This window comes from Seriola aureovittata, chromosome 24 (assembly GCF_021018895.1).
Source record: "Seriola aureovittata isolate HTS-2021-v1 ecotype China chromosome 24, ASM2101889v1, whole genome shotgun sequence".
Taxonomy (NCBI): Eukaryota; Metazoa; Chordata; class Actinopteri; order Carangiformes; family Carangidae; genus Seriola; species Seriola aureovittata.
In genome coordinates, this window is record NC_079387.1 from 11,180,445 (window position 1) to 11,197,224 (window position 16,780).

The window sequence follows — 16,780 nt, forward strand, 5'->3', positions numbered from 1 at the left end:
GAGGGAAAACATGGAGGTAAATATAATCAACAGTTCTAATACACAATCAATAACCTATTAATGATCAATAAGTATGACTGAGGCTCCGTCTCACTTCCTGGCCTCGTCGACGTCCTGGGGCTCGGGGATGCGGTTGAGCCCGACCTCCAGCTGCTCCAGCTGGGCCAGCAGCTGCGTGGCGGCCCCCGAGAACTCCTCCAGACCCAGACGCAGCTCGGTCCACTCCACGTGGTCGTACTCCAACGAGCCGCCAAGGTCAGAGGTCAGCTGGGAGGGGTCGACGAGCCGGGACAGACCCTCCACCGACACCAGGCTGGTCTGGAGACAGAGACAGGTTACTACGGATACAACACTACTACAGTATTACTTCAAAAACAACCACACCCCAACAGCAATACAATAAATACTACTGACCTTAACAATAATTACACTCTCAGCAAATACTACTACTACGTTTTTTTTCTACTAGTACTACAGTCTTGTACTTCAACTGCCCTAAAACTCAAGTAGCAAAAACTATACTGCACAAAAGTCCACCAATAGTACTGCAACACGATGAGTACTTTTACTGACAGCAGATTACTGTGGTAGCAGTACTTCAGTTAGCGACATAGCATTTCAGTTAGTCGCAGTAGTAGTACTTCAATCAGTAGTAGTACTTCAGTCAGTAGTAGTAAAAGATTAGTTAGCAGCAGTTGTAGTATTACTGTTAGCAGTAGTGATACAGCGTTTAGCAGCACTACTGGTACTTCAGTTAGCAATGGTAGAAGTTCAGTTAGCTGCAGCAGTACTTCAGGTAGTAGTATCATAGTTATTAATAGTAGTACTTCAGTTATGCAGATTTTTAGTGCTTTAGCTTTCAGTAGCAGAACTGCAGTACTTCAGCAGTATTATAGTATTACTTAGGTGTACTGCACTTTCCAGTATTAGAACATAAGTTATCAGTAGTAGTTGTACTTAAGCTATCAGTTCTTTAGTTATCAGTGTTAGTACTGCAGTAAGGAGCAGTAGTACTGCAGTAGTACCTCGAAGCTGAGCTTGGCGCTGCCCAGGTTGGTCTTGTGTTTCTGCCAGAAGGTGTCGGGTTTGATGAGCAGCGCCGTGTGGATGCTGGAGGAAAACGACTCCTGCAGCGTCCGCAGCACCGGCTTCACGCTGTCCCACTTACTGCCGCGCATGTCCACCACCACGGTGAAGCCACGAGCTCGCACGTCCTCACTGACAGACAGACAGGTGGAGGCAGACAGACAGGTGGACAGGGAGACGTAGTGTTAGTCCAACCCGAAGACGTCACTGAGAGAGAGACAGGTAGACAGGCGTACCTGGGTATGGTCGACAGGTATGTGACCAGCCGGCTGAGGTCCTCCTGTTTTATTCGATCATGATTGGTCCTGGCAGGGAAGGTCAGGATTGGTCCGCCTCGTTTGTCCCGCCCACCTGGAGAAAACAAAAACCCCACTTAAAGTTGAAGTGGGTCACATCCTGCAGCACTGGGCCGCAACCTGCAGCGGTGTTTGTGTGTGTTACCTGACACGAAGGCCACTTTCTCTCTGAGCACCGTCAGGACGTCGACCGCACGAACACACTCTGCTTTACCCGAACCTGAGACACACACACACACACACACACAGAAATCTTCAGTTCAGTGGGTGGAGATCTGTCGGAGGAGTTTTTACTCGTGACTTCAGTGTTTCTAAAATCGTGTCAGTTTTTCTCTGCAATGAGAAATTACACACAAACATTTCAGCTGCAGCTTAGATCAGTGATTCTAACCATCGATCAGTTAATCAATTAAAACTGTTGCAGCAAGAATGTAAACATCTCACTGCTAATCGTGGGCTGTGATTGGCCAAAAGCACATTAGGAAAAGTCATGAACATGAATACCTGCGTAAAATGTCATGGCAACGTTTATTTTCATTCTCAGTGAATTTCTTGTTATTTCTCGGATCAAATGATTGAACTGTTTTGTTTATGAAATGACTTCTGAAATTCGCCCAGTCCGAAGTGACACGTCGTCTTTGTCCTGAACCCGAAGCTGTTCAGTTCACTGTGACTTAAAACAGAGAAGAAGAAGCAGAGAATCCTCAGGAGATTATAAAGGTTGTAGCTGATTCATTTTCTGATTGATTGATCCGTCTGTCAGCTCTAGTCACTGTTTCTCATCTACATCAAATAATTGACCATCAACAGAAATAAACTGGAAATTACTTTGATTGATTCGGTGTTGAAGTTATTTTTCAGGCAGTTAGAGCTTCTCCTGTCAGGAGTCTGGATATCTTTGGGTTTGGTTACTGAAAACAAACAATTTGTCAACTTTATTTCAGGATGTGTTAAATGCAAATATAAAACATTTGCAAAGTAAATTTCCATCTTATCATTCATCAGCTTGCACTTCTCTGTTCTCACAACCAGCTGTCTGTCAGTCACCCACCCAATGTCACCCACGTGCCCATGCGTGACATAAACAAGACCGGTCTCCGCTCGTCCATCGTGGTCAAAATCTCCACCTCAGCAAATCGCTTCAGCTCTAGATGTTTCAGAGAAGCTCCACGACTGACTGATTGGCGCTGGCATCCCTCCAGCTTCGCTGCTAATGTGTTGAGAACCTGAACTCTGTCTCTCTTTGGGTGCAGCCGCAGCCCGTTCGCTCATCCGCCATGCCTCGTTCTCAGTGTGTGTGTGTCATGTTTTAAAATAGTAAGAATAAAAAGCCGAGCGAACAACATCAAACTGTTTCCAACCGTCCACCGAAAGGAGCCAATCAGGCTTCAGAGAAACGGGCTGACAGACGTTTCAATTAAAAAGCTGAGTCCTGCAGCTCAGTGTGTGTGTGTGTGTGTGTGTGTGTGTGTGTTGCAGACAGACATACAGGCCTCCCATGTGCATCAGATCATCCTGCACAGCGGGAGGAGGCTAATCCAACACACACACACACTGAGGGCATTAAACGTCTCACATTAGCAGCTTGGCGAGCAGCGATAACCCTCAGAGAGAAAACCTAAAAACAGGAAGGAGATGAAGGAGAAGTGAAAGGGAGCCTAAACTCCCTCCTCGCACTGTCCTCGTTCTCCTTCATCACCGTCCTTGAATCCTTTCTTCCTCAGACCCAGATCCAGCGCCTGTTTCATCAGGACTGACTGTCTGACCAGGAGATCCTCCGACACTCCCTCCTCAACTGTGTCACAGCACTGAAAACACACATCTGCACATAACCAGGTCAGTCCAGCTGTGGTGAAAAGGAAACCTCCCTCAAACAGGTACAGAAAAGCTCTGTCAGGCAACACGACCCTGAACTGAATATTTGGAAGGAATGATAAAGACAAGCAGAGTCTCAATATGAATGTTGAGGCTGATATCAGTTTAATCTCCGGATACATCAGGGTCAGTTTGTCTGTCGGCCGACGACAAAAGAAACATGGACGCGTCTCGTTACCTGAAAGTGTCTCCTCGTTTCCCTCATTTATATCTTATGAAAGCACTTTCTTTATTTTGAATTATGTGAATCTGCATTTATTGATGTTCTGTTTGTAAATTCATGAAGTTATGATCCAAGTTTTCATGAGACAGTATCATCATTTGTTTTATATAGTTTTATCTCTGAAATCTGTATCAACAAATCATCAGTCGGACGACAGTATGAACGGTTTTCAGGAACTTGTCTCCTCACAGTTTATTTACTAAGTGATTAATTAAGAAAATAATTCTTCGATAACGTAAATGATCATTAGCTGTGTTGTTACTTTCATGGCTGTTTCAACATCAACATTAACAGGCCACTCAGGCTCAAATTTTACTTTCCTTTCCCGATTTCGGCTTCTAACGATTATGAAAACAAGATAATCGAGATCAAACGATGATTGTGCCTCTTTCTGTGTCACAACAAATTTCACTCCCCCTTTAAAGACCACCCCCATCCACTTCCTGGTTACGTTTTGGTCTTCCTACACACTCCTACGTATGTTAGCGACGTATGTGTGTTTTTGGTCACACTGTTTTCGTGTGAGACTTTGAATTTCCAAGTTAAACTTTTATATTTATCATATTAATATTTTAAGCTGAGAATCAGACTCAGAACTTCTTGTATTTGCATCAAGTTGCTGGTGAAAAATAAAGTGTAAAAGTCAGTTCGCTCCAGTGGAGCTCTTACAATCAGCAGATGAATCATTAGTGGAAACTGTTGATCAACAGAAAAGCAATCAGCAACTATTCTGATCATCTCTAACTCGTTAGTTGTAGCCTGATGCTCCAGCTGTTATTTACATATTTAATCAATATTTCATATCTTCTGCCGCTCAGCTCACTTTCAGAGCACGACTACTGAAGTGTGGGTGGAGCACAGTCATCAGCTTGATGGTAGTGGTGTCTTGGTGGGTGGCTGCACTGTCATCTGAAGGTAATGTGAAGTAAAGTTGAATGGAACTGTATAAATTAAGGATAAATTAAAGGGACTTGTACTTGAATGTTTCTCAGTAGTTTAGTGGGTAAATGTCCTTTTTTTCTCCACGTTATTCACTTCACAGCTTCAGTCACTATTTTCTTCACAGTTTGACATTTTACAAACAAAAGAAATGATGAGCTGATAAAACACGAAGCAGTAAAATGCTTCTTTTCTAACGTTATGTTGGTCTGATCGTCTCCCTCTGCTCTTCCCTCCAGCTCCTGTCATCAGCGTCGTCGCTGTCAGGTCAGTCTTTCTACTTTTTCACTTGTGTCTTGTTTGTCTAGTTTGTTTCATACGACACAACTGGTTCTGGTTAAAGTTAAGGTTGAGTTCGGAGGTGGAGTCACCAGCCCACTGATTAGTGCTCATGAAGGACATTATTGTGTGTAGTCTGCTAGATGTTTACTGATACTGTATCTGTGGCTGTTTTTAGGTGGGTAGGTACACAGTAAATCCCCCTGCTCACTTCTGCTTTACACAGAAAACTGTATAAATGAAATGGGATTGAATATCCTGTATCAGTGTCGTCGACCTGGTAGTTTAAAGAAGGTGTCAAGTTGCCATGTTAAATATGACAGAACAGTTTTTTGTGATTTTTGTGAAAATACTAAAAAATCTTCCAGAGTTTTGTTGGTGGCTGGTTGAAAACTGAGCGATGGACTCATGACATCAGTAAATTATCTGCAATCGTGGCTACAGCCGGATTTTATTTCCATGTTACGAGTGATAGATCATCAATAAGAAATATGGGAACAGGCTGTTCCTTATCGCTGCTGATAACTGAGTTAAACACCACACTCCAGCTTCACTTCAGCCTCTATTTCCTGTGTGACTTAGCAGTTTGCTGAACAAGAGGAGGCAGAGATAAGTGTGTGTTTTCTGTGTAATCAGAGAGTGTGTGAATCCCACAGACTGGTGTTAGAGTAGTAGACCTCATGTTAATATCTCGCAGGTCTGAGAGCAGCTAACAGCCTGCACACACTAATGAGTTAGTGGTGGGTGTTTGTGGTCTGTTAGAGTGTAAACATGACACTGTGTCTGAATCAGCCATGCTGCTCCACACTGGCTATCATCAGAAAACTCAATTAGGGGTCTGATTGATCCCTGATCAGCTGTCTGTCAGACTGACTGATCCGAGAACAGCTGTCAGTTTACAGACTCCAGACCAGCTGTCAGTCAAGCCGAGTCCACACCAGCACCGAGAGCTGGAGAAGGGATTTCCATTGTGATAAAGCTGTCTCACACTAATAACACACACACACACACACACACACACACACACACACACACACACTCACACTGAGTCAGTGTAAAGCCTAAAATAGCTGCTGTGCAGAGCAGATGAAAAGCCTTCAGAGAAACTTGCTGTCAGTCTGTCAGGACTCATCACACTGATTATACAACAAAAAATAATGAATACATTTCACCACACTGTCCTCTGAATCCCCAAAATGTCAGCCTGTTACAAATGAAGACGTCAGAGCCCCGATGACACTGGATTCTTCAGCCGATCATTTTCTTTTAACAACTATTACTACTTTTCTTTTTGGAAATGAACATAAATCTAAAAAAAATAATTAAATACATAAAATAAAGAGTCAGACTGTGTCATGAGTTTATATTAGGGGTTATAATGAACTTATGTTGAGGGTTACTTTCACAGTTTTAACATTAAAATGTAGAAAAATGTAAATATACTATATATGGTAGCTGCAGCTAGTTCACAGTAAAAGCCTCATAGTAAAGACTCTCACCAGAACACAGTAAAAAAAGACACCTATCATTTAACACTAAGCTGCTTCACAATAAAAGTCCTCCAGCTGCTTCACAATAAAAGTCCTCCTGCTGCTTCAGAGTAAAATCCATTCAGCTACTTCACAGTAAAAGTCCTCCAGCAGCTTCACAGTACAATCTCTCTAGGTGCTTCACAATAAAAGCCTCCTAATTGTTTTGCAGTACAAAAAAAATCAACAAATAAACATTTTCACAGTAAAAGCTTCACAGCTACTTCACTGTAAAATGCATTCAGCTGTTTCATAGTAAAGGCCCCACTTCACTTTGTATTTACGTTGTTATTTACAGCAGGTTTATGAAAATTGTGTCAACATTTTAATGCAAATCGGACAGATTTTCATGTTTCATACCATTCATGGCCTCACCTCTCTCATAATAATAATAATAATATCAATAATATAATAATAATAATATAATAAATATCTGAAGAAATTTAGATCTGATTTGCTTAGTTTCAGTTTATAGGCTGAGAATCTGCAGCTTATTTAAAGTCTTAAAAAACACTGAAGGTATCAAAGAGCTAAATATATTTCCAGGGCTGCACCTCAACTGAACCATTATTTACGTCATTGATTCTTCTGTCGGTTCTTCTTTCAGTCGATCAACCAATCAATCATTTGGTCTAAAATTTGTCAGAGAACAGCAAAAAGAAATATCTGTACAGTCAAACTTCTTGTTCTGTGTGACCAACCGTGTAAAACCTAAAGATCGAAGCTGCACATCCTCTCATTGAAGGAGATCGATTGATTATCAATACAGTTTGCGATTGATTTTCGGTCGCCCGACTAATCGACTGTAGTTTTTACCTGTCAGTTATCTGGTAATGTTGGACGAAACATCAGTTCTGTTGCTATGGTTACCCGCAGGTTAATACAGCACCTTGAGGCCTGAATTTGGAGGATTAAAAATGATGAGATGATCTTAATTGACACCAATCAGCCAATCAGAAGCCAGTATTTTCTGTGGTGGTGTAAATACTACTGAGCCAATACTGCACTGATACCTCAGTTGGAATGAATGGAACATGAGCGTCATGTGACTACATCTGAGCAGCTAATGAATGTATTTTAACTGAACACACACACACACACACACACACACACACATACATTTAATAACCAAGCAGGCCTTCCCACAATCCTCCTTGGTAGGACCCTCCACCCCCAACACACACCTCAGTGCCATTGGACGGAGGGATGCTAACACACACTTAACACCCAACACACACACACATTCATAGCATATAGCCTACACACACACACACACACACACACACACACACACACACATTCTCTGAGTCAATGGGCGGATGTGGAGGCATCATGGCGACAGCAGCTCCCACTACACACACACACACACACACACACACACACACTCACACCCTACCTGCCGTCGCCAGGCCGTCCGGGCCCGCTTCTCCTCCTCCATCCACCGGATTCATCCTCCCTCCTCCTCGCGCTGCTCCACCGCCTCCCTCCTCCTCCTCCTCCTCCTCCTCCTCCTCCTCCTCCTCCTCCTCCTCCTCCTCCTCGCGCTCTCTCCTCCGTTATGTACCGTCGGTTGCTCCGCTCCTCGCGCCTCCTCCCTGCCTACCCGTCCATCCCTGCGGGTTTACATCAGATCGGATCGGTCCAGGCTCCCGGGCAGGCCGGCGGGCGGGTGGTCGGTCGCACCGTTGGACGGACGGATGTGTTCCCTTCCTCCCGGTACCGATCACTGCTGCATCCTCCTCGGCTCAGCCTCGACAGTCCTCCTCCTCCTCCTCCTCCTCCTCCTCCTCCGATGCTGCTGCTGCTGCTCTTACGTTACCGTGATCCCGCGCGGCATCGCATCACATCACGTCACCGTTACTGGTACCGTTACCGTTACTGGCTGCAGATACCGTTACCGTAGCCCCGGTACCCCTCTCCCTCTCCCCTCCTGCCGCTCCAGGCAGCGGTCGGTCGGTGTGTTTGTGCACGCAGGCGCACCGCGGAGAGAGGGGCGCTGTGCACGAGGGCTGCAGCAGCTGCTGCACCGATTAACACACACACACACACACACACCCCGCCTCTCCCCGTTACTATAACGTTTCTGTTACTGTCGGTACAGTTACTATTACCACTGGTCCCGTTAACATGACGGATTCTGACGTGATCAGCTGCGAGAAGCATCTCAATTATTTTATGTTAATTATAATTTTTATGATTCTATCCTTTTTATATTATATTATATTATATTATATTATATTATATTATATTATATTATATTATATTATATTGTGTTCTATTTCACATATAAATTCTTTATTAACGGACAGTAGAATCCAAATTTAAATAAAAGTAATAATAACACTTTATTTATGTTGCACATTCAATGCAAACAGTTACAAATACAATACCCATCTCAAAATGCACTAAATTACAACACTTAGGAATGAATGATTAATATAAGATTCAACTAATATTTCAAGTTGTATTTGATTTTCTTGTAAGAGAAAGAATAAAAAGGAAAATGCCACAATTCAAGGTATAAATACAGTGATCAGAAACAAGAGTATCTTAGTCTAAATAAAGACTTCAGAAGAGCATCAAAGGATGAGCACAAAAAAGTGTATTATCCGCTGAATGAAGCTGCTGCTGTTTTGTGATTTACTCATTCAACTGAAGCCAAAGCGCCACCCAGAGACCAGATCAGCACACAGCAACCTACTAACACAGGACACTGTGGAGACAAGGAGTTAACCCTTTACACTACACACTTTACTTATTTTATCTAAACACTTATCTTACAATATTTCACACAAAATGCCCTCACAAACAGAAGCAAATCGTAATGCCACATTCTGATAAAGCTCCATTTATAAGCTGATTATTAACATTTTCAAACGCAGACTGTATGGATTATTGTAGAACGTTTATTAATGATTGATGAACATTTATAATGTCTTAACGATTTTATGCTTTCTATATAATCTTTTTTTATCTTAATTATTTATTATTTCATTTATTATGTTACTATTATTCCATCTGCATTTAAAAATCTATGTTTTTTGTAGAGAGATAGATTTTCTTGGTCTGATTTGGTGCAGAGGGGTGTGCGTCCTCGCAGCGTCTTGACGTCATGTTGCCGTAGAAACAGAAGCGCGTCGCCCCTCGCTCGGCTGCTAAAAGCTAACTGTGCTAGCTGGATAAAACGTTATTTTTGCAGCTCCGTAGCGTCTGTAAACTAACGTTCAAACATGAATAAGTCAACGGACGGTTAGTTTAACCGGTCAACGTCACTTTTTATCACAGTGAATGTTTCCTAACTGTTGGCTAAAACCACAAACAACAAGACTCGTGTTCGGCTCCGAGTCGTGCTAACAGGTGTTGAGCTACAATCTGTGACTCTTCAGATTCTGTGACAGCGGAGGAGAAGCTAAAGGAAACTGGACAGGTGAGGTGTCAGTGCTCCACAGACACACCTGTAACACTTACATATACCCGTACGTATAATTAGAGACAGAATATGTGAATAATATGGAGTCACATCGTTTGGATAACAGCTATTTGTGACTGTTTAAATCCTGCAGCGCTGACACTTTTTGGTGAAGTGACTAAAATACAGTGTTAAAAACAATAGAGCTTTAGAAGAAATGGTCACAGAATTTTGACAGGTTGCATAATTTCATCTAAAACCCTTTTCCATGCATTCTGACGTCAGTGTTTGTGTTTTTGTGGGTTAACCAGACAGTGAAAGGCGGTGCAGTGAGGATGGAGTCGGTGGAGGAGGCTGTGGTGTCGGAGCTGAAGAAGCAGCTGCAGGATGAAGACCTGAACCCGGAGCAGAAAATCAACCTGCTGAATAACGGCATTAACAGTGAGACAACCAGCTTCATCACTGTCATTGTTATATGCAAAATTATCTAAAAAATTCTTACATTCAACTCGGTGAAGGCTGAAAACACAGACTGTAATACCTGTCTGCCACTCGCCTGTGCAACTAACAGTCATATGGTTAATCTCCTGTTTATGTACCTGATTAATCACTTTGTTTATAAAATTCAAGAAGAAAAAGTTGCATCTTGAAATTAAATTTGAAATCTTCAAATGGCTGGTTTTGTCCAATTAATAGTCCAAAACCCCAAAATACTCAATTTAGAATAACACATCAACGACACACATATCTTTATTTCTTATTTGCAGTTTAATAGAGATATCTGTTAATCTTTGTGTTGCTGTGTCTCCGTCAGAGGCTCTGAACGTGGCGGCCGCGCAGACCGACAGCAGTGTGTTGACTCGTGTGAAGTCTCAGTTGTATCACACCGGCGTCTTGAGTCAGTGTGTACGCGCCCTCTCTCTGGATCCCATAAGACTGAGGGGCAACTGGACCGGCGCCGCCGCCACACTCGCCCAGCTCACCAGGTATGTCTCAGAGTACAGACATACCGTCATTTTATCTGTAATTTATTTACTAGGAAGGAACGTCTGAATCATTTTCAGTTTGTTAAAAATTATTTTAAATCCTAAGAGATATTTATTGTGCCTAAAAATGATCAGTGTCAGTATTTAAAATATTTTTTTAATGAAGAAAATGGTAGAATTATATGGTTTAGTTTAACAAGTTTAAGTGCACAATATTCTAATTTATAAAATATTTAAATATTTTTAGTTTACACAACAGTATTTTAAATCAAGACAGATTATTTGTTTAAAATATTTGAACGTTTTTTTTACAGTATTTTAATTAAGAATATTGTCCGTCCTCTCAGTTCCTGCTGTGTTGGGGTTGACCCCGGGAAACATTCGAAGGCCTTTCATAGGCTGTTCCTGCCGTCAGTCATAGACAGCCTCCTGTCATTGGCCAGCCAGCTGATGAGGCGGGTAGAGGTGAGACGAGACGTTCCTGCCTGTCTTTATAACTTCAACATATTCCTCCATAATTTAAATTTTTAACTTTTACCGTTGAACTATCTGAAGTCAAACTAGATTTATTTCTCTGTGTCTGTCAGAGTTCGTCTCTGTTCAGGAAGGTGATGGATTCAGTCAGCTGGCTGCTCAGAGCCCACACACAGCTCACCACACAGGGTCAGTCATCTCACTCATAGTTGATTAGTTTGGTCTGTTTTTGGAGGAGTCCTGTGATATTATTAGTTTCTGGTCAAATCAGATCTGTAAGAAGAAAAACTGTCTGTTTGTTCCTCCAGTTCTCAGCTCTGTCCACTATGAGCGGATCCAGATGTGTGATGACGCGACTGTGTCTCTGCTGTGTGTCCAGCTGTGGATTCAAACCTGCACAGCCAGCAGGTAACGTACAAGAACACAACACACAAAGATACTTTAGGGATTCTGTAATGTAATATCTGATTCCCAGCAGAGTAATCAAGCTTGAAAAAGGTCAGAGTGTGTTTGAAAAGTAACATCTTTAAAAGTTTTACTTTACCCAGACCAGTTCAGGTGATGTGATCCAACTTCAAACTAGAAGGTTTCAGTTTTTTTAATAAACTCTTTATAAAACTTGTCTTTCCATGTCATGCCAATAAAGCAAATCCAAAATAAAACTCTCTCTGCAGGGACTTCCTGTCCAGGTTGAGTGATGACTCCGTCCTGTTGCTGCTTAACGAGGCTGTCGGCCAATTAGCTGTCAGCTCTGACTCTGTGGTGGGCAGGGCCTCCGTCAGGCTCGTCCTCCTCATGGCCAATCAGCTGCAGCTCCGCCTTCAGCCCCTCCTCCTCAGCTTCAGAGGTCAGAGGTCACACATAGTAGCAGCTGAAACCTGCCTCACTGCAGCATGGCGGACTGTTCAGTCAAATGTACTGAAAGGTCAGAGGTCACTGTCCTCCTCTCTCTGCAGGTCTGGACAACCTGCTGGACAAAGACTGGAGGGGGCAGGGCTTTGACCAGGATGTGGATCAGCTGATTTCACTCATCCAATCAGACAGAGGCACGATGAGTCCCTCTCAGGTGCGTCTGGATACATCTCAGTCTTTTCCTTGAGTCTTAGTCCGTCCCACCTGAGATGCAAGGACAGAGGAAACAAGGAAACGTTAGAGAAGTGAGACATCTTTCCTCATCTGAAGCCACCTGTTTCTTTTTTTTGTAATTTTTAAAGTGTTTATTCTTTTTAATATTATGACATTATACAATAATCCATACTGATCCAGCTGTGATCCAGTTGTGATCCAGCTGTGATCCAGCTGTGTCGTCATCACAGACAGACCTGGCTTCAGATGACGGTTTTGACAAAAGGACGTTTCATTGTTTCCTCGTTTCCTCTCTTCACGTCTTCAGTGGGATGGAGGAAGGCAAAGACGCAGGTGAGGGAAACATGGACGCACCTGGGATGTTTCCTCTTTCTGTCTTTCTGTTGGTTGACCTCTGACCCCTCCTCTCTCTCTCTCTCTCTCTCTCTGTGTGTAGTTGCGTACTGAGCATGTGCGGGCGGCGTGTGTGATCCAGGCGGCCTGGAGGTCGTATCAGACCAGACGCAGAGTGAAGAGTCTGAGCAGAGCTGTGAGCACGCTGCAGAGGAGATACAGGTACCTGACTGAGCTGCAGTCAGCTGCACCATAATTAACCTTAAAGGACAAGTTCAACATTTTTCTATCAGAGACTGAACATTCTGGTAAAATATCAAACTATTTTCATAAGTAATTTATTGCTTCAATCATTTTTTAACTTCTTTAATCTTCTCAAATGTGACCAAACTTATACTGTGATTCATTTTTAACTGTTTTCTGATGTTAAATACACCAAATAATGGATTAACAGATCAATCAAGAAAAAAATTGGCAGATTAATCAATTAAGAAAGAAAGTACTCGACTAAAGTACAGATTTGAGTTAATTGTACTTGTACTATACTTCTTGTACTCCCCACAATAAAATTAGGTTTAACTTTTCTTTGTGTGTGTGTGTGTGTGTGTGTGTGTGTGTGTGTGTGTGTGTGTGTGTGTGTGTGTGTGTGTGTGTGTGTGTGTGTGTCAGGGCTCGGAGGAGGCAGCAGCAGCAACAGAAGCAGGCCCAGCAGTGGGAGGAGGAGTTGAAGTACCAGGTAAGACCAAAGCCCGACTGACAGGATGCAGACAAAGTGAATAAGTGTCTCATTTAATGCAGCTTTATGTGAAGATACAGTGTTCGCCAGAATACAGCTGCTGCCACCAGGTACGGTCTTATGGCTGTGTTAGCAAGAGCTGTGGACATGTGCAAACATTACAGTGTGATGGATGAATTATGTGATTTTTATGTTGCAGTTCTCTTCCCATGAGTGTCAAAGAATATTCATAATCTCTTTAAACATTTGAATACAGCATGTAAAATGTGTGTGTTTCAGGTGTGTGTGAGACGTCAGCAGGCGAGGAGGGCGTTCCACCAAAAGCAGAGACAACTGCTGCAGCTGCTTCCTCCTGGTAAATACTCACACTCTACATTTAGTCTTCGTCCTCAGATCAGGGAGTAGAAGGGAATCTTTTTAGTAGAGAAATCAAACCAAGCCCGACCTCAGCCTCTCAACGACTTTTTCTTTTGTTTCCTGAAGTCGCCACATTAGCTTTGTTTGCCCTAGCGACAGTTTAAGTCTTTGTGTGGTGAAACCTGGTTCATTATCATATTCATTTTCAATGGGAGTCGAGTTTTCTCTTCTCAAAGCAAACTGACAACAAGCGCCTCAAAACACCCACTCCTGTTGTTTTCTGTGTGAAGTCCTACACACCAGCAGCTGCATCTTGAAACAAGTTCATTCTCCAGAAAAGCAGCAGTATTTTTCTTTCTCCTCAGATCAGCTACTACTTGTTTTGTCAGAGTGGAAGAAGAAATCTTTGTTTATACAGGTCAAAAAAAGAGAGAATCTTTTCAATTAATCTCTGAAATGTCAGACAGAGGAGAGATGCTGTCGCTTCTTTGTACCTTCTATAGTTTGCAGTCTAAGTTAATGTCCAAGTGATGGTGGGACGATTACGAGTCCAGTAGTTGTGAGAGTTTCAGTGTAAAAACAGCCCAGTGTGTGTGTTTGTGTTTTCAGACCAGGTGCAGTCGTATCTGCAGGAGTGCGAGCGTCGTGCAGCCGTGGTGATCCAGAGCTTCTGGAGAGGCTTCAGAGAGAGACGCCGCTACAACAACACACACCGACACACACTGAGACACACACGCTCACAGCAGCAAGCCGCCAGGACGCTGCAGAGAGCGGTACACACTCAGGACGATGCTCACTGACATGATGCATTCTCCAATCCCCAAGACATTAACCATCACTGCTACTGTACTGGCTTGAATATAAGATGATATTTTTTTACTGAGAATGAGGTTTGAAGTCTGGGTCGTCTTATTTTCAAGGACGAGACTTCTGTCTATCAGCGTTCTATAGAGACTGATGCATTATGGATTGTTTGTAGCTTTAATGTTGCTAGGCTAACGTTTACAGCACTAGTTTAACCTGCAGGAGTTTCTGAAGGATGCTGTGACAGGCTTTAAATAAATTCATGACCAGTGAAAACGGGTTCACAGCATCCGCCGACGTCTTTGCAGCAGAAATGAATCGGAGAGAAAATGTGTCACACGGCCGAGAGTCACAGCTGAGACAGACGAAGAGCTCAGAAACACTGAAGTCTGAAAAATACTATCAGAGAAAATGATTGTGACGCTTCAGCGGTCTGACAGGAGAGAGAGTGAAGATCCTCTGATGTGGGTTTATGTACGACTGTATTTCATGTCTCACTGACACCAGAGAAAAGGAGCTTTCTCCCGTCCCCAGAAAGATCGTCTTATATCTGTGCCAGTACGGTCAAACCCCCCACCCCTGAACCTCACAGTCACACATTACATTATTATTGAGCATCAGGGAAAATGTCCTCACTCTTATAGTTAAATAAAGAAAGCAATACAAGCCCACTCTCTCACACAGAATCAAACACCTGACACATGTCGTCGACTCCTCCCTCTTTCAGGTGCGTCACTTTCTGCAGGAACGACGGGCAGCGAAAGCCCCGCCCGTTGCACCTTTCTGGATTGGTCAGAAAGGTTTGACGGACAGCAGGAGGGCGGAGCTGAAGGCACAGTTGGAGGACTACATCGCTGCGCATCCTGTAAGACGCTCAGTTCGTACTTGATGTTTTATCTCCTGATGCTTCGCCGTCATCACCGTGTCTCTGTCCTCTGTCTGCAGTCGTCACACGTGTCTCCTGAGGAGTGTCAGCGTCTCCACGAGGAGGTGCAGCTGCTGCTGCTGTCGGCGCTGCAGAGAGGAGAGCAGCGGAGGAGGGAGGAGCAGAGGATGGAGGCGCTGCTGGCTCACACACACACTCAGCTGGAGCTGCTCAGAGGTCTGGACACAAACACACACCTCCTCTTTACGAAACATAAGTTTTACTGACGACTTTAGAGAGGGAGTAACGATAACCTCAACCTTTAATCAACCCACAGATGCCCCGCCCCTCTCTGTTGTCACGGCGACAGATGCCGAATCCTTCCTGAGCCTCTCGGTCCCGTCGCCGCTCGTGCCCGTGACGCCCACAACGCAAGGCTGCAGGCGAGCCGGCTGCCTTGGTGGAGGACGCTGGGAGAGCCGGTCGACGTGTTTACCCCCGCCCACCTGCAGGATCTGGAGGCGGAGCTTGGAGGACTGTTTGTAGGAGGGTCAGCGGAGGTCAGCAAACTCACTGAGGTGGACAGATTAAACCTTTAACCTGAAGACTCACTGATCTGAGTTCAGCCACCTGGTTCTTTCAGAGCAGTGACAGTGTTGAAGCATCATGTTTATTGTCACAGCTGAAAGTGTTTCTGACGTCCAAAACATCAAAGGATCAAATGTGAAATGTGGCAGAGGAAGGTAAAGGTGTGTGCTGGAGGAAGCAACCACAAAAAACAAACCACAGACGGACTCAGCGGTTTTTATTCACATACTGTGAACGGTTCATCACATTCAACATCTTTATGTCAGAATGTCATTTCATACGTCAGTATGATAAAAAACATCCATTATAGCTGATGTAAAGATTTGACATTACTTTACTGTCCATGATTCATGCTGCCATCTAGTGTCCGTCCACAGAACATACCTGAACTTTCACTGGATTCACCTGTTCACACCTGTGAACGCTCCGATCTGTCAGTGCTCTTTGCTTCCTCAGCTCACCTCTGGAGTCGATCAGATGTTTGGACCCTCATGGTTTTTTGTGTTGAGCTGGATTAAACTGAATTCTAACAGACATCCAGCAGAGGGAACATCTGTCGGCAGGTAAAACTCCTACAGGTAGGGATCAGACAATGACTCAACTCCACATGGCTGCTCTTCAGAGTTGTCACTGCAGTAACCAGCGTCAAACAGCAGGCGGAGCTTCTCCTTCACCGCAGCAGCTGTTTGATTGAAGAGATGTTTTTACCTTGGACAGAGGGAGGGGAGGGTGCGCTTGTTTTTGTGCAGCCTGTGTGGATGATCTTTGTTTTGAAAAAGGTAGTCACATATTATAACGTGTATAAAATGTTTGAACTCACACTGTACACTGATGTTTTTTTTACTCATTAAAGTTTCAAACTGGATGAAAAGTTGAATATTTCATCAGTAACATTTGAAATGTTCATATAATGTT

At 43.5% G+C, this 16,780-nt stretch overlaps 2 protein-coding genes across 2 annotated transcripts in view; one reads left to right on the forward strand and one right to left on the reverse strand.

The window, feature by feature from the left end:
* LOC130165475 (kalirin-like) overlaps positions 1-7,736 on the reverse strand; it is a 40,031-nt gene extending 32,295 nt beyond the window's left edge. The window contains 5 exon segments of the mRNA XM_056370791.1: positions 95-318; positions 1,026-1,218; positions 1,323-1,437; positions 1,528-1,602; positions 7,624-7,736. Coding sequence (XP_056226766.1) covers positions 95-318; positions 1,026-1,218; positions 1,323-1,437; positions 1,528-1,602; positions 7,624-7,678 — 662 coding nt within the window. The 5' untranslated portion in view covers positions 7,679-7,736.
* Positions 210-16,684, forward strand: LOC130165430 (IQ calmodulin-binding motif-containing protein 1-like). The gene is given in 19 exon segments (XM_056370716.1): positions 210-334; positions 3,107-3,218; positions 4,299-4,395; positions 4,659-4,686; positions 9,948-10,077; positions 10,451-10,622; positions 10,970-11,087; positions 11,210-11,285; positions 11,405-11,504; positions 11,771-11,943; positions 12,053-12,162; positions 12,619-12,737; positions 13,185-13,251; positions 13,531-13,606; positions 14,218-14,381; positions 15,140-15,277; positions 15,358-15,514; positions 15,615-15,674; positions 15,677-16,684. Coding segments are annotated over 15 exon segments (1,836 nt in total). The 5' UTR covers positions 210-334; positions 3,107-3,218; positions 4,299-4,395; positions 4,659-4,686; positions 9,948-9,971; the 3' UTR covers positions 15,877-16,684.
* The last annotated feature ends 96 nt before the right edge of the window (positions 16,685-16,780 follow it).